Genomic DNA, 20,437 nt, shown 5'->3' with positions numbered 1-20,437 from the left:
ATGTCCAACAAGTGTTTACGGGTCATACAGCTGGACTTGACCTTAGTCAAGGGGGAGTGCCGGTGAAAAGCCGATGGCTGTGGAGGATAGGGTTGCACTTTCCCGCTTGCAATGTTGCTCACTCGACGACGCATACCTCTTATCGGCTCGAAGGAACAACAGTTGGGTGAACAAGGAGGGACGGCGGGATACGCAATCATCATGACAAGGGAAAACTTCCTTGTGTCAAGTCCCCCAACCTACAAAACGAGCACCTAGCCCGTTACTTCACAACTTACACACATCGCGAAAACAGCTACATGCTTTTCACTCCCGCTACGACCGAGTAAACCTTGAAGTTCGATCTTGAGCAGTGGGAAAATCACCCAGTCTGTGTCAAACATCCCGGAAAAGACAACAAAGGCGGCTCGTGATGAACTGAGTCCACTGTCTAGTCGACACCGTCTGCTGGCTGCACAGCAAGGGATTGGCACATGGAGCCATAAGACCGAGCAAAATCTTTCTGGCAGAACCCAACAATTGCCCTGTTATGACGGACTTTTATAACAAAACTGGTCCTATTTTCGGGTCTGGCCAAGCCACAGAAAGGGGACAAGCGCAGCACCTAGGCAAGGAAGCATACAACTACCCTGATAATTGAAAGGATGTTGAGCTCTGATCTAATGCAACAACTTCGACCTTAGCATATTCTAACCTCGTTCTTGATTCAGGATCTTGTTCCTTCTCCACTTCTGGCTCTGCGCCCGCTTCCCGCTGGTCGCATTCCACATCCTTTCGTTCATCACCTCTTCCTTCTCTTTCGGCCTTTCCCATGGCTTTTTGAACAACCTACAAGGTCGCGATTACAGGCACAGCCTTGAACAAAAGAATGGGCAACCAAGACAAAGAAGAACCAGCAGCCGAGCCAGCGATCCCAAACAACTCCTTACCGTGCCGTCGTCCATGTCGGCCGCGACGCTTTCGTTACCTATGGGGACTAGAACCGCGAGCCAAGGCAGTAGTGCCCTGGAAGGACATCTAGCCACGCTCACCCTTCTGGGGCAGCAGCAGCAGCTGTTGCTGTCATCCAGCAGAACCCCCGCTCGAAAATGATGGGGAGGTTAAAAAAGAAACCTACCACGGCCATGGCCAAGGGGTACGGAAAATCTTCGCGGTGTCGGTGGTGGTGATAGCGCTAGTTCTGAAACGGAAGGCAAAAAACTAGTTCTCTGATGAACCTGACGAGTTTGACGAAGTCGTAAAGGGTGAGACATGGAAGTGGCGGATGAGGGGTGACGCTTTTTCGGGGTTCCTGCTTGGAATTAGGTGGTGGTATTCTGGAAGGAACTAACGCGGGGAAAGAAAAGGTGGATGGATGAGTGGGTAATGGATATTAAGCAAGGAAAAACGGTGTTGATGTTAATGGTGCTATACAGCCCGATACTGTTTTGTTTGTTAGCTCGAGACCTCTGGTCAACTTGTCTAGGTGTTTCTACAATAAGTTGACGTGTATTCGATATTGGGGGCTTATAATTAGAAATGAATATGTTAACTCAGATATTACTCGTTTATTGTTGACGAGAACTCTATACACTTGAAAGTCACATTGCGGCGACCAGGAATACTGCATAATTAATATATGTCTTGCTCAGGATACACAGTTGACAAACAAACCAGCAGTGTACTGTCCTTCTCATAATATTTCCTGATTGGGCGACTGATGTCTTCGAGTTCCAAAGACAACTTCGTTCTCGAGTCCAATGGCACGCACTGTCTTGGTACTCGTCTGGTCAACTGCGTAATCGACCGTCTGACTAATGCAGTTGTTACACAGTACAGGCAGATCTTATCTCTTAGCCATTTCACCTCGAGCCTGAAACCATTTCAGGTTGTCGTAGGTAGATCCCATCTTCTTTAGCCATTCAGCTCTGAGGAAGGCCAATCTCCGCTGCCGCATATGCAAGCCATAACCAGCCTCATCATCCCCCACGCCTGTATGTACATACTATTACCTCCATCAATGATTTTTACTTGATTCGGCTTCCGTCTTCCGCAGCCGCCAATCACGTGGAGTTTTCAACCTACCTACATACTGCGTATGTTTCGTATGGACCGCCTACCTTATCTTCTGCACAGCGGACCAAGATCCTGGCGTGTATCGGCACGAATTCCCGCTCACGCTCAGGTGCCCGGATATGGGGGCCTCTGTAGTCACTCCAGTCCTACTCTTGAAGTTATACCTAGATAGCCAGGCTAGGTTACCAGCTGTCAAAGCATTCATTTGTGGACATCACGAAGTAACAGCTGTCCATCATCGTGGGCTGAAGGCTGGTCCGATGAGGTCCGCTGGCTGGCTGGCTGGCTGGTTGGCAGTTAGTAAAACGACTGCTGGAAAGCTCCAGTCAGTGATTTTGCACACAACCGAGCGAGCACTCCCGTTTTATTCGACAGCACCCCTCTCACCACAACAACAGTCCCCCATTCATTTTCAGAGTTGAACGGCGGTTCAAAAAAAAAAAAAAATGGGCGTTTCCGTTCGTTGTCGTTGTCCGTGTCCTTGTCCTTGTCCTTGTCCGTGTCCTTGTCGAACGCACGAGAGGACATTCATTTGATATCAATCAGATAGATAGGTCGTCAGTGCAGTGCGTCCACCCGATCTTCTTACTGCATCAAGGTACACTGCAGCAGCAGCTCAGTAGCCGGAGGTATGTAGTGTACTTGACATGTTGCAACTAAGCAACCGCGCAGCGCAGTGCTGCAACGCACGTGGTGCGGGGCCGGGATCGGTATGGGATGGAGATGGGGATGGAGACGACGTTGCAGACGGGAAACATGCAACAAAAGGGGATATGAATGACGTTTGCAAAGTTGCATGGTTCCGAGAAAGGGGTTAGCATCGCAAGTCTCTCCAAAAATAAAAAAGCCGAAGGTGCCGTGTGGGTGAGATGTGTTGTTGTAGACGTTAGTGTAGAAGTCGGCAGGCTGAAGGTTGGTAAGACGTCGAAAGAACGTCATCGTCGCTCCGGTTAAATACAATCCTGGGTAGCAGCGCCGCGTTGCAGCAGCCGCTTGATTTCAGCGATGGAAAACTTTGCGAGGACAGAAAGGATCCTTCTAGGCTTTCGCTTTCCAAGGCATTTCAGTTTTGAAACCTTTTTGGCTTCGCTTACATTCATCATTCTCGATCCCTTGGATGGCGGCGACCCGCAGGCGAGGGTTTGAGTTGGAATAAGCAATGCCAAGGGATGGATGGCCGTTTGAGCTTGAACAAAGCAAAGAAAAGTTCATGTAAGCGATGCAAATTGCGTGTCTCCAGCCCCAGCCCTTCAAGACGAAACGAAACGTTTCGTTTCTGATTCGAATGCAGTGGCCATTGACAGTCAGCGGCGGCAATTGCATTGTCTGCCATCCATTCAGGCCCAAGGAGTCCAGACCCATCGCACGCCGTGTAACTTGTTCTTTTTGGTGGTCAACGGGTGTTTACATGACACTACCGACGTTCAAATCGCATCACGGCTACGGACTGCGACGCGTTGAAATGAAGCTTCGGTCACGACACACGACGGTTCCAGAAGAGGACGACGAACGCGATGACCGAGCAAACCGAATTTCGCATCTGATGACAAGCACGGCAGTCGGTGTGAGGTACATCTGGCGGAGTTTCTCTGTTGATGCTAGAAAAAAGGAGAGACGCCGGGTGTAGTGTACTGAGGTGTAGAAAGAGTCGGAGCCGAGCCCACCGAACGACCTGGCCTACCGCCACCGCGTGAATTGAATGGTGAAAAGAGACAGACCCCCCGCTTCACGGGCAAGCCAAAGTCGAAAAGGGAAAAGGCGCGATGGAGTGGCAATAAGACCGGTGGTTGGCTGGTTGTTACAGTTGGGGTGGGGCGGAGAGCTTGAAGCTTTCTCCCTGCAAATTCAGGGACGGACGACCTAAGGAACCCACTTCCAGGTTTGTGGGTTTGGGGGCCCCCGTGGTGGGGATTGAGGTTCGTTGTCCGTGGGGTTGCTTTTTGGCTTCCTTTCCTTTGTCTCCCGTCTCTCTGCAAATCCCCCTTGACCTTTGCAAAATTCCATCATCCCCGCGCGCTTGACTGGAAGTTTTGAATTGACCCAACCAGTCCCGTGGGTAGTCCTCTTGTTTGTCTGTTGGCAGAAAATGTTTGCCAGGATGCCGCATCTAGACAAGCAGACGGCACACGGGCGGCGCTGGCTTCAATTTGGCGTTGGCAAGGCATTTTCTGAATTTCAATATTGTAGTATGTAGTTACCGCCACGGCATTTTCCCTCTTCGGTCTCTGCCAATCGGCCATTGGCGCAATTGGAGCAACCAGGATTCGGGTCGGCCCACAGCTTCTAGCGGGGTGACATTGCATCCATGGTGCCAGCCAGGTAGTTGTGCAGCCTGGTGCTTGCAGTGCTGCTGCAGAGCGTCTGCAGAGGTCTCTGTCGTTGTTGCTTGTTGCATCCTGCCAATGACAGGGGGTCAATAGACTCCAATCAACCAATGCTACCTTACTTTTCCGTTGTCTCTGCCAAGGTTCACCGGCAACACCCATTCCTTTTTGGTTTCTGATACCGGCGAAGGCGGCGAAACTAGCAAAAGATAACCAAGAAATGGGCGGCCGACTCTCTGCCGCGTGGTCGGTCAATTGGGCCGTCCGCCATGTATCCAACTACTCGTGTAACCACGCTTGGATAGGGATTGGATGGACGGGATTGGTCCAAGGGCCTGCCATCTCCGATCTCTTGTTCGCGTGGTGATCGCTTCAAGTGGAAAAGTGGTAAAGATTCTTGGACGTTAGGGGATTTTAGTACCGCTACGCACATAGGGGGTGGGTCCCCTGTCCAGCCTTCTCTCTCAACCTTGTTCGCCTTTTTCCCTGCTTCTTGGTCTTTGACTTCCTGGACCCTGTCGCAACGCCGTTCCCCATATGCTTCATGTTCCGTACAATCTTTTAAGCTCACCACGCGCTCGCTCGTTTCTCTTTTCTTTCTCTCCAAGGGCTCGGGTACTTCAACAGATCGACCGTGCGTTACAGTAATACGGAGATTTGGGCGATTGGAAAGGGACCTGGAGCATCCATTCATTGTTTCCAGCATTCGTTACAGTATCCGTCACACATTCGCTGTCGCAAATTTCCAATTCAGTTTGGCAAGTGCGAGTCGAGCACAACAAGGAAGAGCTTCGGGCAAGAGACGGGAAGAACCTTCCCCTGGAACACCACCTCATTTCAACGAAACCGTCAGATTCGCCAACTGAAGCGTTTGCGGCTCTTCACTTGTCGTTTGGGCCCACCAACCCACCCTCACTCACTCTTCCTCGCCGCGAACGGAAAAGTGAAAGAGTTATTTTCTACCTCTTCCTCTTCCCCAACCATCCTTTAGTTTGTCAGTCGATATCTTTTGGACGGGTACTTTTTCCGTGTCACATCCATTATGAAGGCATCATTCCTATCCGCCGTGGTCGGCGCCGGCCTCACGCATGCCCTCCCCACCATTGAAGCTGTGGGAAATAAGTTCTTCACCAGCAACGGCGACCAGTTCTTTCTCAAGGGTAAGTATTCTTTGTTCCCATGCTTGTCCCTCCAAACCATCGTGAATCCCAGCTAACAATGGCCCAGGAGTTGCCTACCAACTGACGCCAGCTGACCCCTTGATCGACACCGAGCAGTGCAAGCGCGATGCTGCCCTTATGGAGAAGCTCGGCGCAAACTCGATCCGTGTCTACCATGTTGATCCCTCGGCAAACCACGACGGCTGCATGGACGTGTTTGAAAAGGCCGGCATCTACCCCTTGATCGATTTGGACACCTTTGACACCTACATCTTGCCCGTATGTCTCTGCCTGATCCGCCAAAAAGGAGCTCTTGATACTAACAAAAACTTGCAGAACGATCCTTGGTGGAACCAGACCCAGCATGATAGGTACGCCGAGGTCATGGATGCCTTTATCAAGTACGACAACGTTCTGGGCTTCTTCATCGGCAACGAGATTATTATCCAGGCCGACCAGTCTCTGGCGGCTCCCTACATCAAGGCTGCTACTCGTGACATGAAGGCCTACCGCGACAAGAAGAAGTATCGCAAGGTCCCCATCGGCTACTCGGCCGCCGACATTGCCGAACTTCGTCCAATGTTGCAGGACTATCTAACCTGCGGCGGAAACTCCTCCGAGAACGTCGACTTCTTCGCCCTTAACTCGTACGAATGGTGCGACCCCACCAAGTATGCCGAGTCCGGCTATGCCAACTTGCAGAGCATGGCCAAGGACTTCCCCGTTCCCATCTTCTTCTCGGAGACCGGCTGCAACGTGCCAGGCCCCCGCCTATTTGGCGACCAGAATGCCATCTTCGGTCCCGAAATGGTCAACGACTGGAGCGGTGCACTCATCTACGAGTGGATCGAGGAGGAGAACCACTACGGCCTGATCTCGTACGGTCCTAAGCTGGAGCCGACCGCCACCGGCGCCAACATCGAGGGAGGTTTCACCCGAGCTGGCACCCCTACCCCCGTCCTTCCCGATTTCACCAACCTCCAGAACCAGTGGGCCACCATCACCCCCACCGGTATCAAGAGGTCCGACTACGATCCCAAGCACGTCTCTACCAGAGCCTGCCCCACTTCCGGCGTGCAGGGCTGGTTGGTAAACGGCAACGTTGCTCTGCCCACTATCGGCGAGACCTTGACCACCAATGCGCCCAGGCCTGCCGCCACCCAGGAAGCTGAGGTTTCTCAGCCTGCTGGAAGCGCCTCGCCGACCTCGACCAAGAACCCTGCTCCCATGAACAAGGAGTTGACGGGTATGAGCGCTGGTTTGGTTGGAGTCATGCTCTTTTTCACCTTCTGGCTATGAGCGAGTGACTTAGCCGGACTGATGCTTGGGCTGGGTTTGGCATCATCGTCTCATGAATTTGGTTTTCGTTTTTGTCATGCATTTGGAATTGCATTACCAGGATAAGCCAGACATCATTTTCATGCACTGCCTAGCTTGAATGGGTTCATTTCGACCTCTTCATTATCACGGCGTCATCTCTCCTACTGGTCTGAAGCCTGCCCCGGTAGCAGTCTTTACGCGCTGCGCTGGAGGGCAGTCTTGCCACTTTGCAACTCGCAAGTGAATAGGGGGCTACGATGACGACTTGACCGGATGATGAAGAAGGTTTCCTTGTGGCCACGATGCCGGAAACGAGGAATTTATTTTTCACTTTCACTTGTTGCCCCCTTTGCTCGGGCAGCTATGTTTAATGGCTCGAAGTTTTTTTTTTGGGGGGGATTTCTGTTTATGATACCATGAATCAAGGCATACAATCGTTTTATGATGATATGGAAGAGGGAAAAGGACGGTTTGGGTTTCAAAAGAACCTAATCACTAATGAACGTCTGCTTTTCTCCTCCTCTTCCTCGAAGGAGAGGGAGGAAGGAAGATAGGAGAAAAACAAAAGCCTGGCGGTTGATTAACCAATTCATTTTTTTTCTGTACATAATAGGGACTCCGGGGTCAATGATTTGTTTCTGTATATGATACAAGCTGGGAGCTTTGTGGTTATAGGAACTCGGAGTGAATCAAAAATTGGAAAAGGGAATAGGATAGGGAATGCATTGCAAGGTATTCAATCCGAATAACATGGCTATCAACATGGGTAGAAGAAACACTCGCGTCTATATTTGGGCAGTGATGATCACAAAACAAAATGGCGTGAGATGAATGCTACTCCCGTTCAAAGATTATCCGACTAGATCTTCGCACATGTCTTGGGTCAGTTATACCTCTTCCTATAAGTATACCTAAAGTTCTCAGCCTTTTTATGGTATTGAAGTTTCTAGCTCTTTCCTCCATTTCCTATCAGTATCAGGAATTGTCTTCCGTTTGAAGCCACATTGGATAACACTAAGGGTTTATAACGCTACAGAAACCACTGGTGGGTGTCCTCTTGTGATCGAACCTTTCTTCATCTGCAATGAGGCCTCTAAGATTAGAAGATATTAGTCTCACAGCATGGATTCGAAAGAAGGGAAAAAACATTGAAGAACAAAAGATGGCTCCTATATAAAACACCCAAACAAACAGCTTGCGTGGTCCAGACCATACCGACAGACAGGAAAAAGGGGGTGTGTACATGGTTCGACATGTCCCAGAAAGATAGATCCCGATGATGCAGGCCACGATCACACCCACTTGGTAAAGAAAGTAGATAGATAATGTAGGTAGGGCCCATGAATTTGTAGCTTGTAAACACTAAACTTTTGCAAGAGACCTTTTTCCGTCTCTTCCCCTAAGGGTGCACATATTGGAGACTGTTAAACCTGTCTGTCTGTGTGCCTGTGTACTGTCTGTTACTGAAACTTGGCTTGCTTTGCTTGCCCATCGAAATTCCGCCAGTGGGCAGGCAGTCAAAACTTGGTTGGGTAGGTAAAGTTTTATGGAATCATCCAGATTTTTCTGCCTCTTAATACATATTCACTCTCAACAAAGGCTATTCCTTCCTCATAAGAGAGCCCTCAACCTAAGGCTCTGTCTGTCGGCTGCTCCTCATGCAGAATTCATTGATATGCAACTCCATTCACTCGTCTTCCTCCTCGGCCCTCTTTCTCTGAATCTTCCTTTCGTTTTGTCCGACTCTTCTTTTAGTCCTTCCATCCCATCCATCGGCTTCCACACCACTTTCAGCCTCTCTACCTGTACCCATTCATCCTCGGTGGCAAGCCATGATGATGAGGCGGAGGCGGCGGTAGCGGTAATCTCAAGTCTACCGAGCGCATCGGCGGATCTCGACCACCAATACCAATATCCCTATCTCGCGTTCTCGACCTTTCTCTACCTCGGCCCCTCGCGGACGATCTTCCGTCGTTGTTGTACAGCCTGTCGCGGTCGCGGATGTCTTTCCCTGGGTGATCACGGCCTGGCCCTCCGCCGACGCCTCGGATGGGGTCTCTGGGATCGCGCTCCCTTGGTAGTGGTGGTCGGTCCCGTTCGCCTCGCTCGCGATCGCGGACCCGGTCCCGGCTCATGTCCCTCACTCTATCTCTATCTCGCTCTTTCTCGCGATCACGCTGCTGATCTCGGTGGTGTTGTTGTTGCTGTTGTTGTTCCCTATCCCTATCCCGATCACGGTCTCTATCACGGTCCCGTTGTTCGCGCTCTCGCTCACGCTCCCGCTCACGCTCACGTTCCTTATCACGCTGCGGCTGGTGGTCCTTCTCCTTCTCTTGCCCCTTCTCCTTTTTGGCCTCAGCCGCCATCTCAGGCTTCATAATCATAGGCGTCCACTTGACCTCCTCAATCTCCGCCCACTTCTTCATGACGCCCATTGCGCTTAATACCGCCTCCTCGATCTTGGTCCACGGCCCAACCGTCATTTTGACTCTCTTGTCATCCACGAAATCCGCCAGCCCATATAGCTCATGCCAGACCTCGGGCCTCAAACGCTCCATCTTTTGCCACCTCGCAAGCAGGGCCGGGGCCGTCGCCTGGTCGGCCTGGCTGAATGTTGCTGTGATGTGCTCGAGCATGACGGCGAATAGCTGCGTTGTGAGAATCCGGAACGGTCGAACAGAGTAAACGCGCTTCTTCAGCTCGCTGAAATGCGGCACCAGAGACTCCCACGTCGCGAAATCGGGCGGTCGGCGATCCATCATCCGGGAGTGGTTGAAGTTGTAAAAGGCAATCATGTAGGCCAAAACCATCTCAATGTGGAGGACCATGGCGCGCTTGGTCTCCAGAGTCATGGCGGCCGATGAAATGGTCTTGAGCTTGGCTGGGTCGCGCAGCTGTGCGTCAACTGCGTCACGCTGGTGCTTTAGTTTACTTCCATATGCACGATACTCGGCGTCTCGCTCGCGGAACGGTGCGGCCTCGGCGGATGGGGGCGGCAGAGGCGGTACCGATGAGCGCTCGCCCATGCCGGGAGTGATGTGTCTCGTCGGAGGCGGCCCTGGTGTTGCATTCTGAGATTGAGTTGATGGGACGCGGGACATGGCCGGTGCGCTGGGTTTGAGTGGTGTTGTCATTCCTGTGGGTCTGGCGATAACAGTGTCGCCTACTGCTGCTGACTTTGGTCGTTTTGCAGCGACGGTTTCGGACGGTGTGTCGTCCGGGGCCCGTGGCCGTTTTCTAGCAGGTGGAGGGGTAGCCTCTGCTCGTGCAGCAGTGCGTTCCTTCCTCATTGCGTCCTTTACAGCCTTGGAAGGCAGGCTCAGGAGATCCTTTGCCCTCTTGGCGTTGGCTTTCTTCAGCTTCAACGTGACGATCAAGGAAGGTTCTTGTTCCTCCTCTTCTTCGTCTTCCTCCTCGATAGGCTCAGCCTTCACCTTGGTCTTCCTCGCAATGCTAGGTGAATCTGGCAGCTGGGTCTTGATGTCCCTATACTCACCCTTGGACGGTGTGCTTTTGAACTTGCGTGCGAGCTCCTCCTCAACAATCGCAGGTAGAGTAGGAGACAAGAGCGCCGGGATTTCATACTTCTTTCTCGAGCTGCTGTCAATCTTCAGAGGCTTCGGTGGGGCTTTTTCTGCCGGCTTCTTGGATTTTGGCTTATCCGACTCGCCTGCGAGTAAGGAAGGGTGTAGAGGCGACAGTAAGGCAGGCACAGGTGCTTTTGACGCTGTGTCTCGCTTCCTCCGTGGAGATACTGGGGTACTCTCCTTATATGGCTTCGACCCGTTCACTAGTATCGTGGACTTGGGTGAAGCGCTGACATCACGCTCCCTGTCTGCGGCAGTGCGGGCCTGTCCGTTGGTCGTCAGATGTAGAGATTCCTTTTTGATATCCTTGTCGCTTCTGTCGCTCAGGCGATTTCGTGGTACCTCGGGCTTCGGGGGAAGACGTGACGTATCGTAATAAGTATCCGTCCTGGGACGCTTGGGTTGGTCGCGTTCGGTATCCGTAGCCCGCTTCCGACTATCGAGCTCGACCTGAGACTGCGCGTGGGAGCCTCGCATACTGTCTCCATTGACCGTGATACGGGGTTTTTCTGACTCCCCTCCCTCCGTCCTGACAGGCTTCGTCTTTGCCTTGGCATCGTCGGGCTTGACGTTCTCTTTTACCGGTGCATTTCGTTCCACTGTCCCATTCACTTTTGTGTCACCCTTGGACTCAGACTTGGCATCCAGCCTTGGTGTAGCCGAAGGGTCCTGGGGTGACTGATTCCTCCGCTGATAGTCCTTCAATGAAAGTTTCTTCTTGGCCTCCCCGTTCAGGAGAGTCGGTTTTGGAGGCATAGCGCTGGGGGCGCTCGCGGGCTCCTCGCAAATGTCATACGAAGGCCGCGTGATGAGGATGCCGCGATCGCAGTCTGAGAGAAAGGTGGTGTACTGCAGTCTGTGACTCTTTCCCGTGTACCAAAACCCAGCAGGCTCGGGGTACTTGTCCGTCAGGGACAGTGTAAGGTGGTGCGGACGTTGTGGTAATATACGCTTAGCCAATTTGTCTGCATTCTTTTCCGCTCCTTCCATCGTTCTTTTCATCGTTGGGTCATTGGACTCCGTAACAGCGCAAGTCGGGGTATGCCGTATTACTCGTCTCTTTGTTGTAGGGGTTGAAGATTAGGCGCGGCGAACGAGGGCTGCAGAAATGTTGCGTCTTGAGTTTCGTAGCTGACGTTCGTTGACGTTGTGAAGGAGTTGTAGACTGGGTCGAAGTAGAATAAAGCGTAGATAGGTCAGGTCCGGTTTTCAAGCTGGGTTCAGAAAGCACTCAGGATTGCTATTGTGCGGTATGCGTGGGGTTGTATGAATAGCTATTCAATGCAAAACATGCGACGAAGATGGGATGGAAGACGGGTCGACCTTCACAATAGACGGCTTTTCAATAGGGTCTGGCAATTGGCACAATCAGCATGCGTCACCCTCATGCCCAAGAAAAGCAAAAGTAAAACGTAGTCGTCGGGGGTACTTGTCTACATGGAGAAATGGCCAACGCGACAAGCGGGATGGCAGCTTTGCGACGTCCCCTTGGGGTCTTGATCCCAACTTTGGGTTTGCGGGGCAATTGAAACACCAAACACGGAGCAGACGCAACACTACGACCACACTTGGTCACCAGGAGGAAAATGGCATACCTAACCAGTACTCTTGTGTTTGCGATTCTCTCTGCTGTGAGAGACGCGTGCGCGTGGCAGCAATGGCCAAGATGTATCAAGCGGCCGTCCGGTCGCTATCGCGGTGTTGTCGTATGTGGATCGCCAACACCAGCCTGTTTCCTCCTCATTTGTCCGCCCGTCGAAGGGGACGTGATTGTAGTTCCTAGCTTCTCTATCCTAGCCTCCTATCGACAACCTTGGTTTGGCACAACAGACAAGGGCGCATGTCTCAGTCGGGGGCAACCGAAAACGATGGCAGCGCATGCAACGACGGCAATCGATCGGTGAGCGTGCCCGAGCAGGTGCGAAGGGGGGCGGCCCGAAGGTGCAGATGGAATCGTTGTCGTTTGGTAGTAACGCGTTCGAGATGGCGGATGGTTATGGGACTGGGCGCAGAGCAATGGTGTATCCGACAGCAACGATGTACGAAGACGGGAGGTACTGAAGACGGTTTAGCTGGCAGCCAAGCTATGTAGGTATCGCGAAAGAGGGCCGGAGTTCGGATGGTGTTGCGCAGGGAAGCCGAGGTGGGATTGCTTGAGGGCGCGAGCAATGGAATGGAACCTGAATGGAAGTGGAGAGTGGAAACGGGGACAAAGTAGAAAGGGCAGCAGGGTCAAGGCGTGACGGGTGAAGAAGGGTGTGTGTGGTGGTGGTGGTCAGGCATCCGATGCTAAGGTAGCCGTGGCCACTAGCAGTACTGTACCCGTGCCTTCGACGGTGGTGGTGGTGGTGGTGTGGGTGGGTGGAGGACGGGACCTGGCCTGGGCTGCCCGTCACTTGAGGTGCCGTCGTAGGTCTGTAGTGTAGTGTACTAACCTAGGATGATGGATGAGTGGTGTTCAGTGGACGAGTTGCGGGTGTAGAACGGAATGTCAGCCGTTCCTGTAAAAGTCGAGTCGGATCTCGTCGTCTGGAGCTTCCCCTTGTTGGGTGCGGGTTGTTAGAGATTGGCAGGAATGCCCTGGGACTGCGGTGGAAAAGCGTGGGTGATTAGCGGTCGGGTCGTATCCGGGCGGAGAGATTCTTGCGGAGATGGAGCGGTAGTAGCGGTTGAGCGGCCACTGTGCGGCATCGCGCTTGATGAGTGGACCACACTGCACCCTAACAGCTAGGTAGGTACAAGCGGCGGCTTTGTGTTCCAACAAGTCAACTCACCGGCTTGTGTTTCGTGACTGAGACACAGGCCCAGAAAACCTTTGTGATTGCCAGTCCCTGAAAAATAGAATAGAGTGGTTGGAGAGCAGCCTGGACGATGAAACGGGAAGAAGTATTTGGACAGAAATCAAGTACGTGACCATGCGAAACTTTTGTATGATTACCTACTACATATAGCTGCATATACATACACTCAGTAGGTCCGTCGAAAAAAAAAAAAAAAAAAAAAAAAAAAAAAAGACAGGTAGATGTAGCCGGAGGTTAGAGCTTGCGCTCCTACTTTTACCATTTTGCTTGCCCCGCTTCCAAGCATTGCTGGACAGAACATGAGCTTGCGTGCAGGTGCAGAGACGATATTCCCGTCATTCATCTTGGACTCTGCAGCAGGTTAAAAACCTCATGATACCTTGATGAGCTCGAGTCTCGAGTGATATTTTTTTTTTATCATACGAGCTGATTCCTCCATTAATATCATATTCTGATCGCAAATAGAAGCTTGGTTCAGAACACTACTTAACATACCAGCTTCCCCTGTAGGCTGCTGCATGGACAGCTTAGGTCCATGGTTCTTGGGCACGTTTCAACGCACGCCCTGTGGTAGGTAATCCATACATGATGCATACGAGCATGAGCTCGCCCATGTTCACTGTGAGAGCACAACCTGTCTATTGCTCTGCCTATTCCTCTGTCTCTTTTACTTCTTTCACTTGCTTTCATGCAACATTTCCAAGAAACGCAAAGGCTCAGGTTGATGACCTCTATAGATACCCGGACACTACACAGGTAGGTAGCGCCGTGCCGCACAGGGCTACAGCGAAACATGGAACAAGCTCCACCAAGCCCTGTGACTGCAGGCTCAGCCCGGCGCGGCACTTGGGCGGAAAAAGTGTGTGAGACCCGGGAGATCTTCATCCCCCAGCACGAAAAGATCCGCGACAAGGGGGTCAACTGTCACCGTTCGTTATGCCAAGACTTTGGAACCATAGGTAAGCTTTTGGTCGTCATGTCTCTATCTTTAGTTTGCTGGCATTGATACACATGATTTTCTGATAAATGCTCGACCAAATTGTCATAGCACAAAGATGTACTGTAATCCTCCATGTTTTTTCCAGCAGTAACGTATCAATGTTCCTCACCTCTTTGCAAGATCTCAGCATGTTTCTTTCTCTGCATCAATGCCCAACATCTACCACCTCCTATCACCACCAGTGTTGGTCAATCTCTATAATCCTTGCTTACGTAATTTGCATTCCAGTGTTTATCAACACTTCCTCTTAGTATCCTCGCCAGCTTACAAAGCTGCATATACTTGGGCTATCATTACACTTTGCGTGTGTCGTCATGCTTTTCCCGTCTTTCCCTCCCTATCCTAGTTGTTAAGGTGAAATCCACTCGGCTTGAGGCAGCTTTATCAAGTCTGCCAATTTGCCAAAAGTAATCTTCCACCTCGCTTCAAGGGGTATATCAACGCCTTATAACGCCGGGAGTCTTGACTTATACGGGTCTACTTTAGGCTCTAGTTATACTTGGCTTTTTAATGTTTGTACAAGCTTCCTACCAACGAGAACAAGAACGCCAGTAGGGCTAGGATTGTGCATTGATTGCCTGCTATGAATCATTTCCAAGTTAGTTACTCGGTATTTGACCTGAATAAAACAATGTCGAGATTCGCATAATTGCAAACTTACTCCGGTATTAGAAGTGGGACGTTCAATATGTGTACCATCATGATCAGTTCGGCGCCTTTTCATTCCTGCCTGAGGTTCAAGCTCCACATTGAGCCCTGCAGTCTTGACCTCCAAGATGCCGACGCTAGCCTTGAGCATATCAACTTCCTTACCAAGGGACTCAACCCGTTGGCTCGAGTCTTCGAGGTCTAACTTCCACTTTTCCGTCTCCGGAAGCAGCTGCTGGATCAAGATGTCGGCTACATGCTTGGAAGTGATGTTGTTGAAGCGCTGGTTGAGATTGTTGATTGCAAAGTCCAGCGCTGAAGTCTTCTGCTGCAATTCCTCAAGCTTTGCTTGCTGCTCTGCTTTGGCTTGCTTGAACTCGGCACGGAGAGGTTCATCATTAGCCATGTTGACTCCAGACTGAGGAGTTGTCGTTCCAGAAGTCGGCCTCAGCTTAAGGTTGTTTACTTCATTTGTGAGCTTGTTAATTCGGGTACGCTCAGCATCAACAAGTTGCCCAAAGGTAACCGCGAACTTGTTCTGGAAATCCTCCAGTTTCCTGTTAGAGTCCCTCTGGGCTGCCGAAACCTGAGTCACTTTTGCCTCCAGATCCGTCTCTTTCATCCCCAGGTCTGTAACTTGTTTGGTAAGCCCCAAGATATCCAGAGGGGCCTTGGTCTCCAGATCCGTAACGCGGTCTTTGAGCGCCGGAAATTGGAATGACACAATCTCGGCTGCTTCATCCAGCGCCACAAAATCGACGTTCTCTAGCTTCTCCTCCTGTTTTGCCATCTTTTGCTCAAACTCAGCAACTTGAGCTCGGACCTGGTTGAGTTCTTGTTCTCTGGTTCCCAGATGGTAGCGCAGGTCGGCGAGCTCCTGTCGTAGAGACGCTACCTCGCTAGCAGAGCTTTGCTTGGAATCATCTTGTGCCGTGGCGCGTTGTTGCTCGAGCTGCTGCTCGAGTTGTTTCTCGTACTTCTTTTGTTGCTTGGCTAGCTGTGTCTTGAGTTCTTGCTCTTGGGTTTCCTTAAAGTTTCTCAAGTCTGACTGCATCTTGTTGATCTGTTCTTCCAGTTTGGTGCTCTGTTTCGGGAGGTCTTTACTCTGCTTTGCAAGTTTCTGTTCAAAATCTTGCCGCTGCTTAGCCAGTTCTGTTTGGAGTTGCTTTGAAAAGTCTTCTTGCTGCTTCGCGAGTTTGTTTTGATACTCTCGTTGCTGTTTGCCAAGTTTGTCCTCGAGGTCCTTAAATCGAGATTCCATGTTTTGTTGGTCCAGAAGTCGTTTAGATTGGAGACCGTCGTAACGATCTTGCAGCGCATTAATCCCGGTTTGTGTGACGGACTTATGACTTGACAAAGCTTGCTCCAGTTCTGCAATCTTGTCGTCGTACTCCTTCGAGTTAGAAGCTGGAGGCAATAACGCAGCTGGCAACTGACCGGACTTCATCAGCTGCAATAAGCAGGAGAGAAAACCCTCTCTTGCCCTTTTGATACCATCTTCAGCAACACGCACCATATTGGAATACTCTGCACGTCGCTTGGTGTCGCGATCCAGATACTTCTTTTGAAGTTCCGGTACTGAAGGGAAGTCTGCCAGCTTAGCCGTGCATTTTTTGTACTCGGCTTGCCGCTTTTCGAGGGCCGTTTCAGCCTGAGTGAGGTTATATTTGTGCGTAGTATAACTGATAAGAGAGTCGCACAAAGCCCTGAGACATTTTCCCATCTCTGCGTCTGATGTACTCCTGGAATTGCTCGTAGGAGATGAGGCAGTGGCCGCTGCCATAGAAATTAGCACTCGTTTGATGTTTTGATTTGATCCGGAATAGCTATTGATAGCTTACGCGTGTTCAGTCCATGGTCAGGTCGAGCACGGTCACCGGCCGATGCAGTTTGTGTGTTGACTGTCAGGCCTCTTGCAGATGCATCAGACAAGCCACGGTCCCGGTCCCGATCCCGATCTCGATCCCTATCCCTATCCCGGTCCCGGTCCCGGTCCCGGTGATGACTATCATTCCAAGTGTTTGGTGGCCTGTTGGGTAGAGAACTTGCATGACTGGAACTGGGCCTATCGGAATACCGTTCATTTCCGTAAACATTACGAGGCTGGCTATCGCGACGCTGATGGGGGTCTGCCGATGGTCGGCGGTCGCTTAGAGTGGAAGGCCGCCTCGCGTACGGATCCGGCGGCCTGGAAGACATGGTGACACCAGGCGGACGGATGGGGGTGTGCAGTGAGACGAGACGCTGCAATCAAGCGTGCGCCTAACAGACAATATGTGGCGAGGTATAAGACGAGAGTGTAATTGTGACAATGGTGGGGCTGACCGGTGCCAGCGGTACAGACCGACGTCAGTCAATGTCGGAATTGAGCCTGAAATGTGTGTCGATGTTCAATATCGTTGGTTGAAGATTGTAATGCGATACCAATGCGGGTAGACGCGTAGATAGAGTCAAAGTTTTAAGAGGCCCCGCACCTCCAGACGGGAATGAGATCAGACTAGGGCTTGACGCGCAAAGATACAACAAGTTGATGTATTTTTTTTTTCCTTGTCTAAATGGACAGTCGAACTAATGGTTCTGAGTGCATTCCGGGACGCCAGGTCTACAATCGTCGAAGATGTCCAAAGGAGAAGAGAGAAAAAAAATAAAAGGGAAAGTGTCTGCCATTTGGGTGGGGAAATTGGTTTAAATAATTCTGGGGAACCACCATGAGCCCAAGGTAGCAGACGGAGTTGCAGATTTGCAGTGAGCTCTTCCACTCCCAGGTCACAAAACTTCTCCTGTACACTCAAGGAAGGCGCTACAGACCCTTGTCATTCTGTCCCTTCAATGGCTAGGTACCTATGACTGGCCGAACGTCACATTTATTTCATTGATATCTTCAAGTCGTATTATGTAGGTATTTCTTTCAGCTCTTTAGGATGACAGCATACCTCACACATAGTCTCCTGACCCAAGAACCTCCTGCGGGCCGCTTCAGGTCCCAGTGAGTAGTGTACCTACTTGCTTGCATGTTTACTTTGCATGTTTGCATTTCTCTCACTTTGCATCCGAGTCACGAGCCCGTGCCAACATTGTTGCCTTTTCAAAGAACTTCCATCTGTATACAAACAGGTCGTCCGACTTGCTTCTCTTTCCAAATCAACTGCTAAACAAAGAGGCTTTGTGTTGTGATGATCAGCTCAATCGGATCCCGATGTGGGTCTAAAATCCGGGGCCTTGCCCGCTGTGGGACCCCCAAGCCCGCGCCCGGGAAGGCAGGTCCAGTCCCACCCGCCGGCACATAGAAGTCCGAGGACTGTCTTCCTTCCAAGTCTCCGCCCATTCTCTGTCACCGTTTGGATCCTCAGCCACAGTGGCGTGTAAGTCGGCGTACGAAAGAGTCGTATTGTTACGTAAACTCGGTAACAACCCACTCGCTGGAGGCCCCGGCCTGTCTATGCACGCAATTGGAGAACTCGCTGCAAAGTTCCATCACAGCGCGCGGCGACGCGCACTGCAGCTTTGAACTTCGTCGTACTTCTCGCTCTTAGTTTTCAAGCACATTCCATCATTCACTGCCAAACCATCCCTGCATCCACCTGCGACGGAACTAATCCATCACCACCCACCCACTGTGATACCCAAACCCAAGCGACCTTTCTTGGGAAATTTTGTAGCGTCAATCGGCATATTCAATATTTAATATCTTGCAATTCAGTGGGCAATATGGCTGCTGTAAGCTCCCCACCTACCCCCCAACATCACAGTACCTTGACGGAAGACCAGCTAACCTCTTGTGCCCATGCCATAGCAGGTCGTTACCGTCGGAGAGAGTAAGGACCTCCGGGGTCTCAACCTCATCGCAGCGCACTCGCACATCCGCGGGTTGGGCGTCGATGCCGATACACTCGAGCCCAGAGTTGCCTCCCAAGGCCTTGTCGGCCAGGAGAAGGCGCGTAAGGCGGCTGCTGTCGTTCTTGAGATGATTAAGCAAGGGAAAATTGCCGGCCGTGCTGTGCTTATCGCCGGTCCCCCCAGGTTAGCTCGTCTTGCTGTGCCAGTCCTCATGCGCATACCGTCGTGTACTGACCTAACTATGGGTATAAAACAGCACAGGAAAGACTGCTCTTGCCATGGGCATGGCCCAGTCCCTCGGCACCGACGTCCCTTTCACCACCCTTGCCGCTTCCGAAATCTACTCTCTAGAGATGTCCAAGACCGAGGCCCTCACCCAAGCATTCCGCAAGTCGATTGGTGTCAGGATCAAGGAGGAGAGTGAGATCATGGAGGGTGAGGTGGTGGAGATTCAGATCGACCGGAGCGTTACCGGCCACGCCAAGCAGGGCAAGCTTACGATCAAGACGACCGACATGGAAGCTATTTACGACATGGGCAGCAAGATGATCGATGCTATGACCAAGGAGCGCGTCATGGCCGGCGACATTATCTCGATAGACAAGTCATCTGGAAAGATTACCAAGCTGGGCCGATCGTACGCAAGGTCGCGCGACTACGACGCCATGGGCGTCGACACCAAGTTCCTGCAGTGCCCCGATGGCGAGCTACAGAAGCGCAAGGAGGTCGTCCACACAGTAACGCTGCACGAGATCGACGTCATCAACTCGAGGACACAAGGCTTCCTCGCCCTCTTCTCGGGCGACACGGGCGAGATCCGCAGCGAGATCCGCGATCAGATCAACACCAAGGTGGCCGAGTGGAAGGAAGAAGGCAAGGCCGAGATTGTGCCCGGTGTCCTGTTCATCGACGAGGTGCACATGCTCGACATCGAGTGCTTCTCGTACATCAACCGCGCACTCGAGTCCGACCTGGCCCCCATCGTCATCATGGCCAGCAACCGGGGCCATTCCAAGATCCGCGGCACCGACTACAAGAGCCCTCACGGCCTGCCGCTCGACTTCCTCGACCGCATTTCCATCATCAACACCCACTCGTACACGCCCGACGAGCTCAGACAGATTCTTACGATTCGCGCTCAGGAGGAAGAAGTCGACCTTACCCCCGACGCGCTCGCCCTGCTCACCAAGATCGGCGCCGAGGCCGGCCTCCGGTATGCGAGCAACCTCATCACGACGTCGCAACTAATCTGTGCCAAGAGGAAGGCCAAGCAGGTCGGCGTTGAGGACGTCCAGCGCAGCTTCAAGCTGTTCTACGATCCTGCCAGGAGCGTCAAGTTCGTGCAGGAGTCGGAGAAGAGGCTCATCGGCAGTGATGGCGTGGTCGATTTCCGTGTCAATGGCGGTGCTACGGGAGAGCCAGCGGCTACTGCGGCTGGCGGTGATAGCATGGATACCAGCAGCTAAACAGTCATGGGACAATGCGCAACAAGGATTAATGAATGATCTTGGGGTTATGATTTCGTTTCGTCTAGGCGTTTAATTGGGATGGCTCATCAAAAAGGCGTCTTTGTCATGATAACACTGTTTTCTTAAGCTTTATGTGTGCCCAGTCATGGTTTTTTGTCATGGTACTGATCATGGCGATGGCATGGAGTCTGCAAATATCCGTTTGTATCATACAACGAAACGAATCGAAGTCGAAG

General features: G+C 51.7%; 6 protein-coding genes across 6 annotated transcripts; 3 read left to right on the top strand and 3 right to left on the bottom strand.

Moving 5' to 3' along the window:
• Window positions 1-5,421: 5,421 nt before the first annotated feature.
• Window positions 5,422-6,838, top strand: B0T23DRAFT_429624 (Glucanosyltransferase-domain-containing protein; the record flags this gene model as incomplete). The annotated part of the gene is made up of 3 exons (XM_062840202.1): window positions 5,422-5,539; window positions 5,607-5,818; window positions 5,876-6,838. The coding sequence occupies 3 exons, from the start codon at window positions 5,422-5,424 to the stop codon at window positions 6,836-6,838; spliced, it is 1,293 nt and encodes a 430-aa protein (XP_062691731.1).
• A 1,820-nt stretch (window positions 6,839-8,658) lies between these two features.
• B0T23DRAFT_319407 (uncharacterized protein) lies at window positions 8,659-11,448 on the bottom strand (the record flags this gene model as incomplete). Its single annotated transcript, XM_062835122.1, has 1 exon — window positions 8,659-11,448. One exon carries the CDS (start codon window positions 11,446-11,448, stop codon window positions 8,659-8,661), a length of 2,790 nt encoding a protein of 929 aa, XP_062691730.1.
• Window positions 11,449-12,785: 1,337 nt separating this feature from the next.
• B0T23DRAFT_164020 (uncharacterized protein) lies at window positions 12,786-13,407 on the bottom strand. Its single transcript, XM_062832776.1, has 3 exons — window positions 13,221-13,407; window positions 12,882-13,032; window positions 12,786-12,826 (listed from the first exon to the last, which is right to left on the bottom strand). Exons 1-2 carry the CDS (start codon window positions 13,361-13,363, stop codon window positions 12,882-12,884), a joined length of 294 nt encoding a protein of 97 aa, XP_062691729.1. The 5' UTR covers window positions 13,364-13,407; the 3' UTR covers window positions 12,786-12,826.
• An 810-nt stretch (window positions 13,408-14,217) lies between these two features.
• Window positions 14,218-14,651, top strand: B0T23DRAFT_163982 (uncharacterized protein). Its single transcript, XM_062832775.1, has one exon. The coding sequence runs from the start codon at window positions 14,274-14,276 to the stop codon at window positions 14,496-14,498; it is 225 nt and encodes a 74-aa protein (XP_062691728.1). The 5' UTR covers window positions 14,218-14,273; the 3' UTR covers window positions 14,499-14,651.
• Window positions 14,652-14,804: 153 nt separating this feature from the next.
• Window positions 14,805-17,359, bottom strand: B0T23DRAFT_443523 (uncharacterized protein; the record flags this gene model as incomplete). Its single annotated transcript, XM_062840865.1, has 3 exons — window positions 16,737-17,359; window positions 14,909-16,671; window positions 14,805-14,825 (listed from the first exon to the last, which is right to left on the bottom strand). The coding sequence occupies exons 1-3, from the start codon at window positions 17,092-17,094 to the stop codon at window positions 14,805-14,807; spliced, it is 2,142 nt and encodes a 713-aa protein (XP_062691727.1). The 5' UTR covers window positions 17,095-17,359.
• A 1,054-nt stretch (window positions 17,360-18,413) lies between these two features.
• B0T23DRAFT_163963 (putative RUVB-like protein) lies at window positions 18,414-20,400 on the top strand. The gene is made up of 3 exons (XM_062832774.1): window positions 18,414-18,612; window positions 18,689-18,915; window positions 18,989-20,400. Exons 1-3 carry the CDS (start codon window positions 18,604-18,606, stop codon window positions 20,196-20,198), a joined length of 1,446 nt encoding a protein of 481 aa, XP_062691726.1. The 5' UTR covers window positions 18,414-18,603; the 3' UTR covers window positions 20,199-20,400.
• Window positions 20,401-20,437: the final 37 nt, after the last annotated feature.

The sequence above is a fragment of the Neurospora hispaniola genome, assembly GCF_033458365.1.
Source record: "Neurospora hispaniola strain FGSC 10403 chromosome Unknown B0T23scaffold_5, whole genome shotgun sequence".
In the NCBI taxonomy this organism is placed as follows: Eukaryota; Fungi; Ascomycota; class Sordariomycetes; order Sordariales; family Sordariaceae; genus Neurospora; species Neurospora hispaniola.
Note: the sequence above shows the minus strand (reverse complement) of the source record. Positions and strands in the feature narration are given on the sequence as shown.

Bases quoted from the DNA above. Each gene is read 5' to 3' on its own strand.
- B0T23DRAFT_163963 (XM_062832774.1), top strand. The intron at 18,916-18,988 runs GTTAGCTCGTCT...GGTATAAAACAG, and splicing joins CTTATCGCCGGTCCCCCCAG to CACAGGAAAGACTGCTCTTG.
- B0T23DRAFT_163982 (XM_062832775.1), top strand. From the start codon at position 14,274: ATGCTCGACCAAATTGTCATAGCACAAAGATGTACTGTAATCCTCCAT.
- B0T23DRAFT_164020 (XM_062832776.1), bottom strand. From the start codon at position 13,363: ATGGTCACGTACTTGATTTCTGTCCAAATACTTCTTCCCGTTTCATCG. The intron at 13,033-13,220 runs GTGAGTTGACTT...TTTCCACCGCAG, and splicing joins CAGTCACGAAACACAAGCCG to TCCCAGGGCATTCCTGCCAA.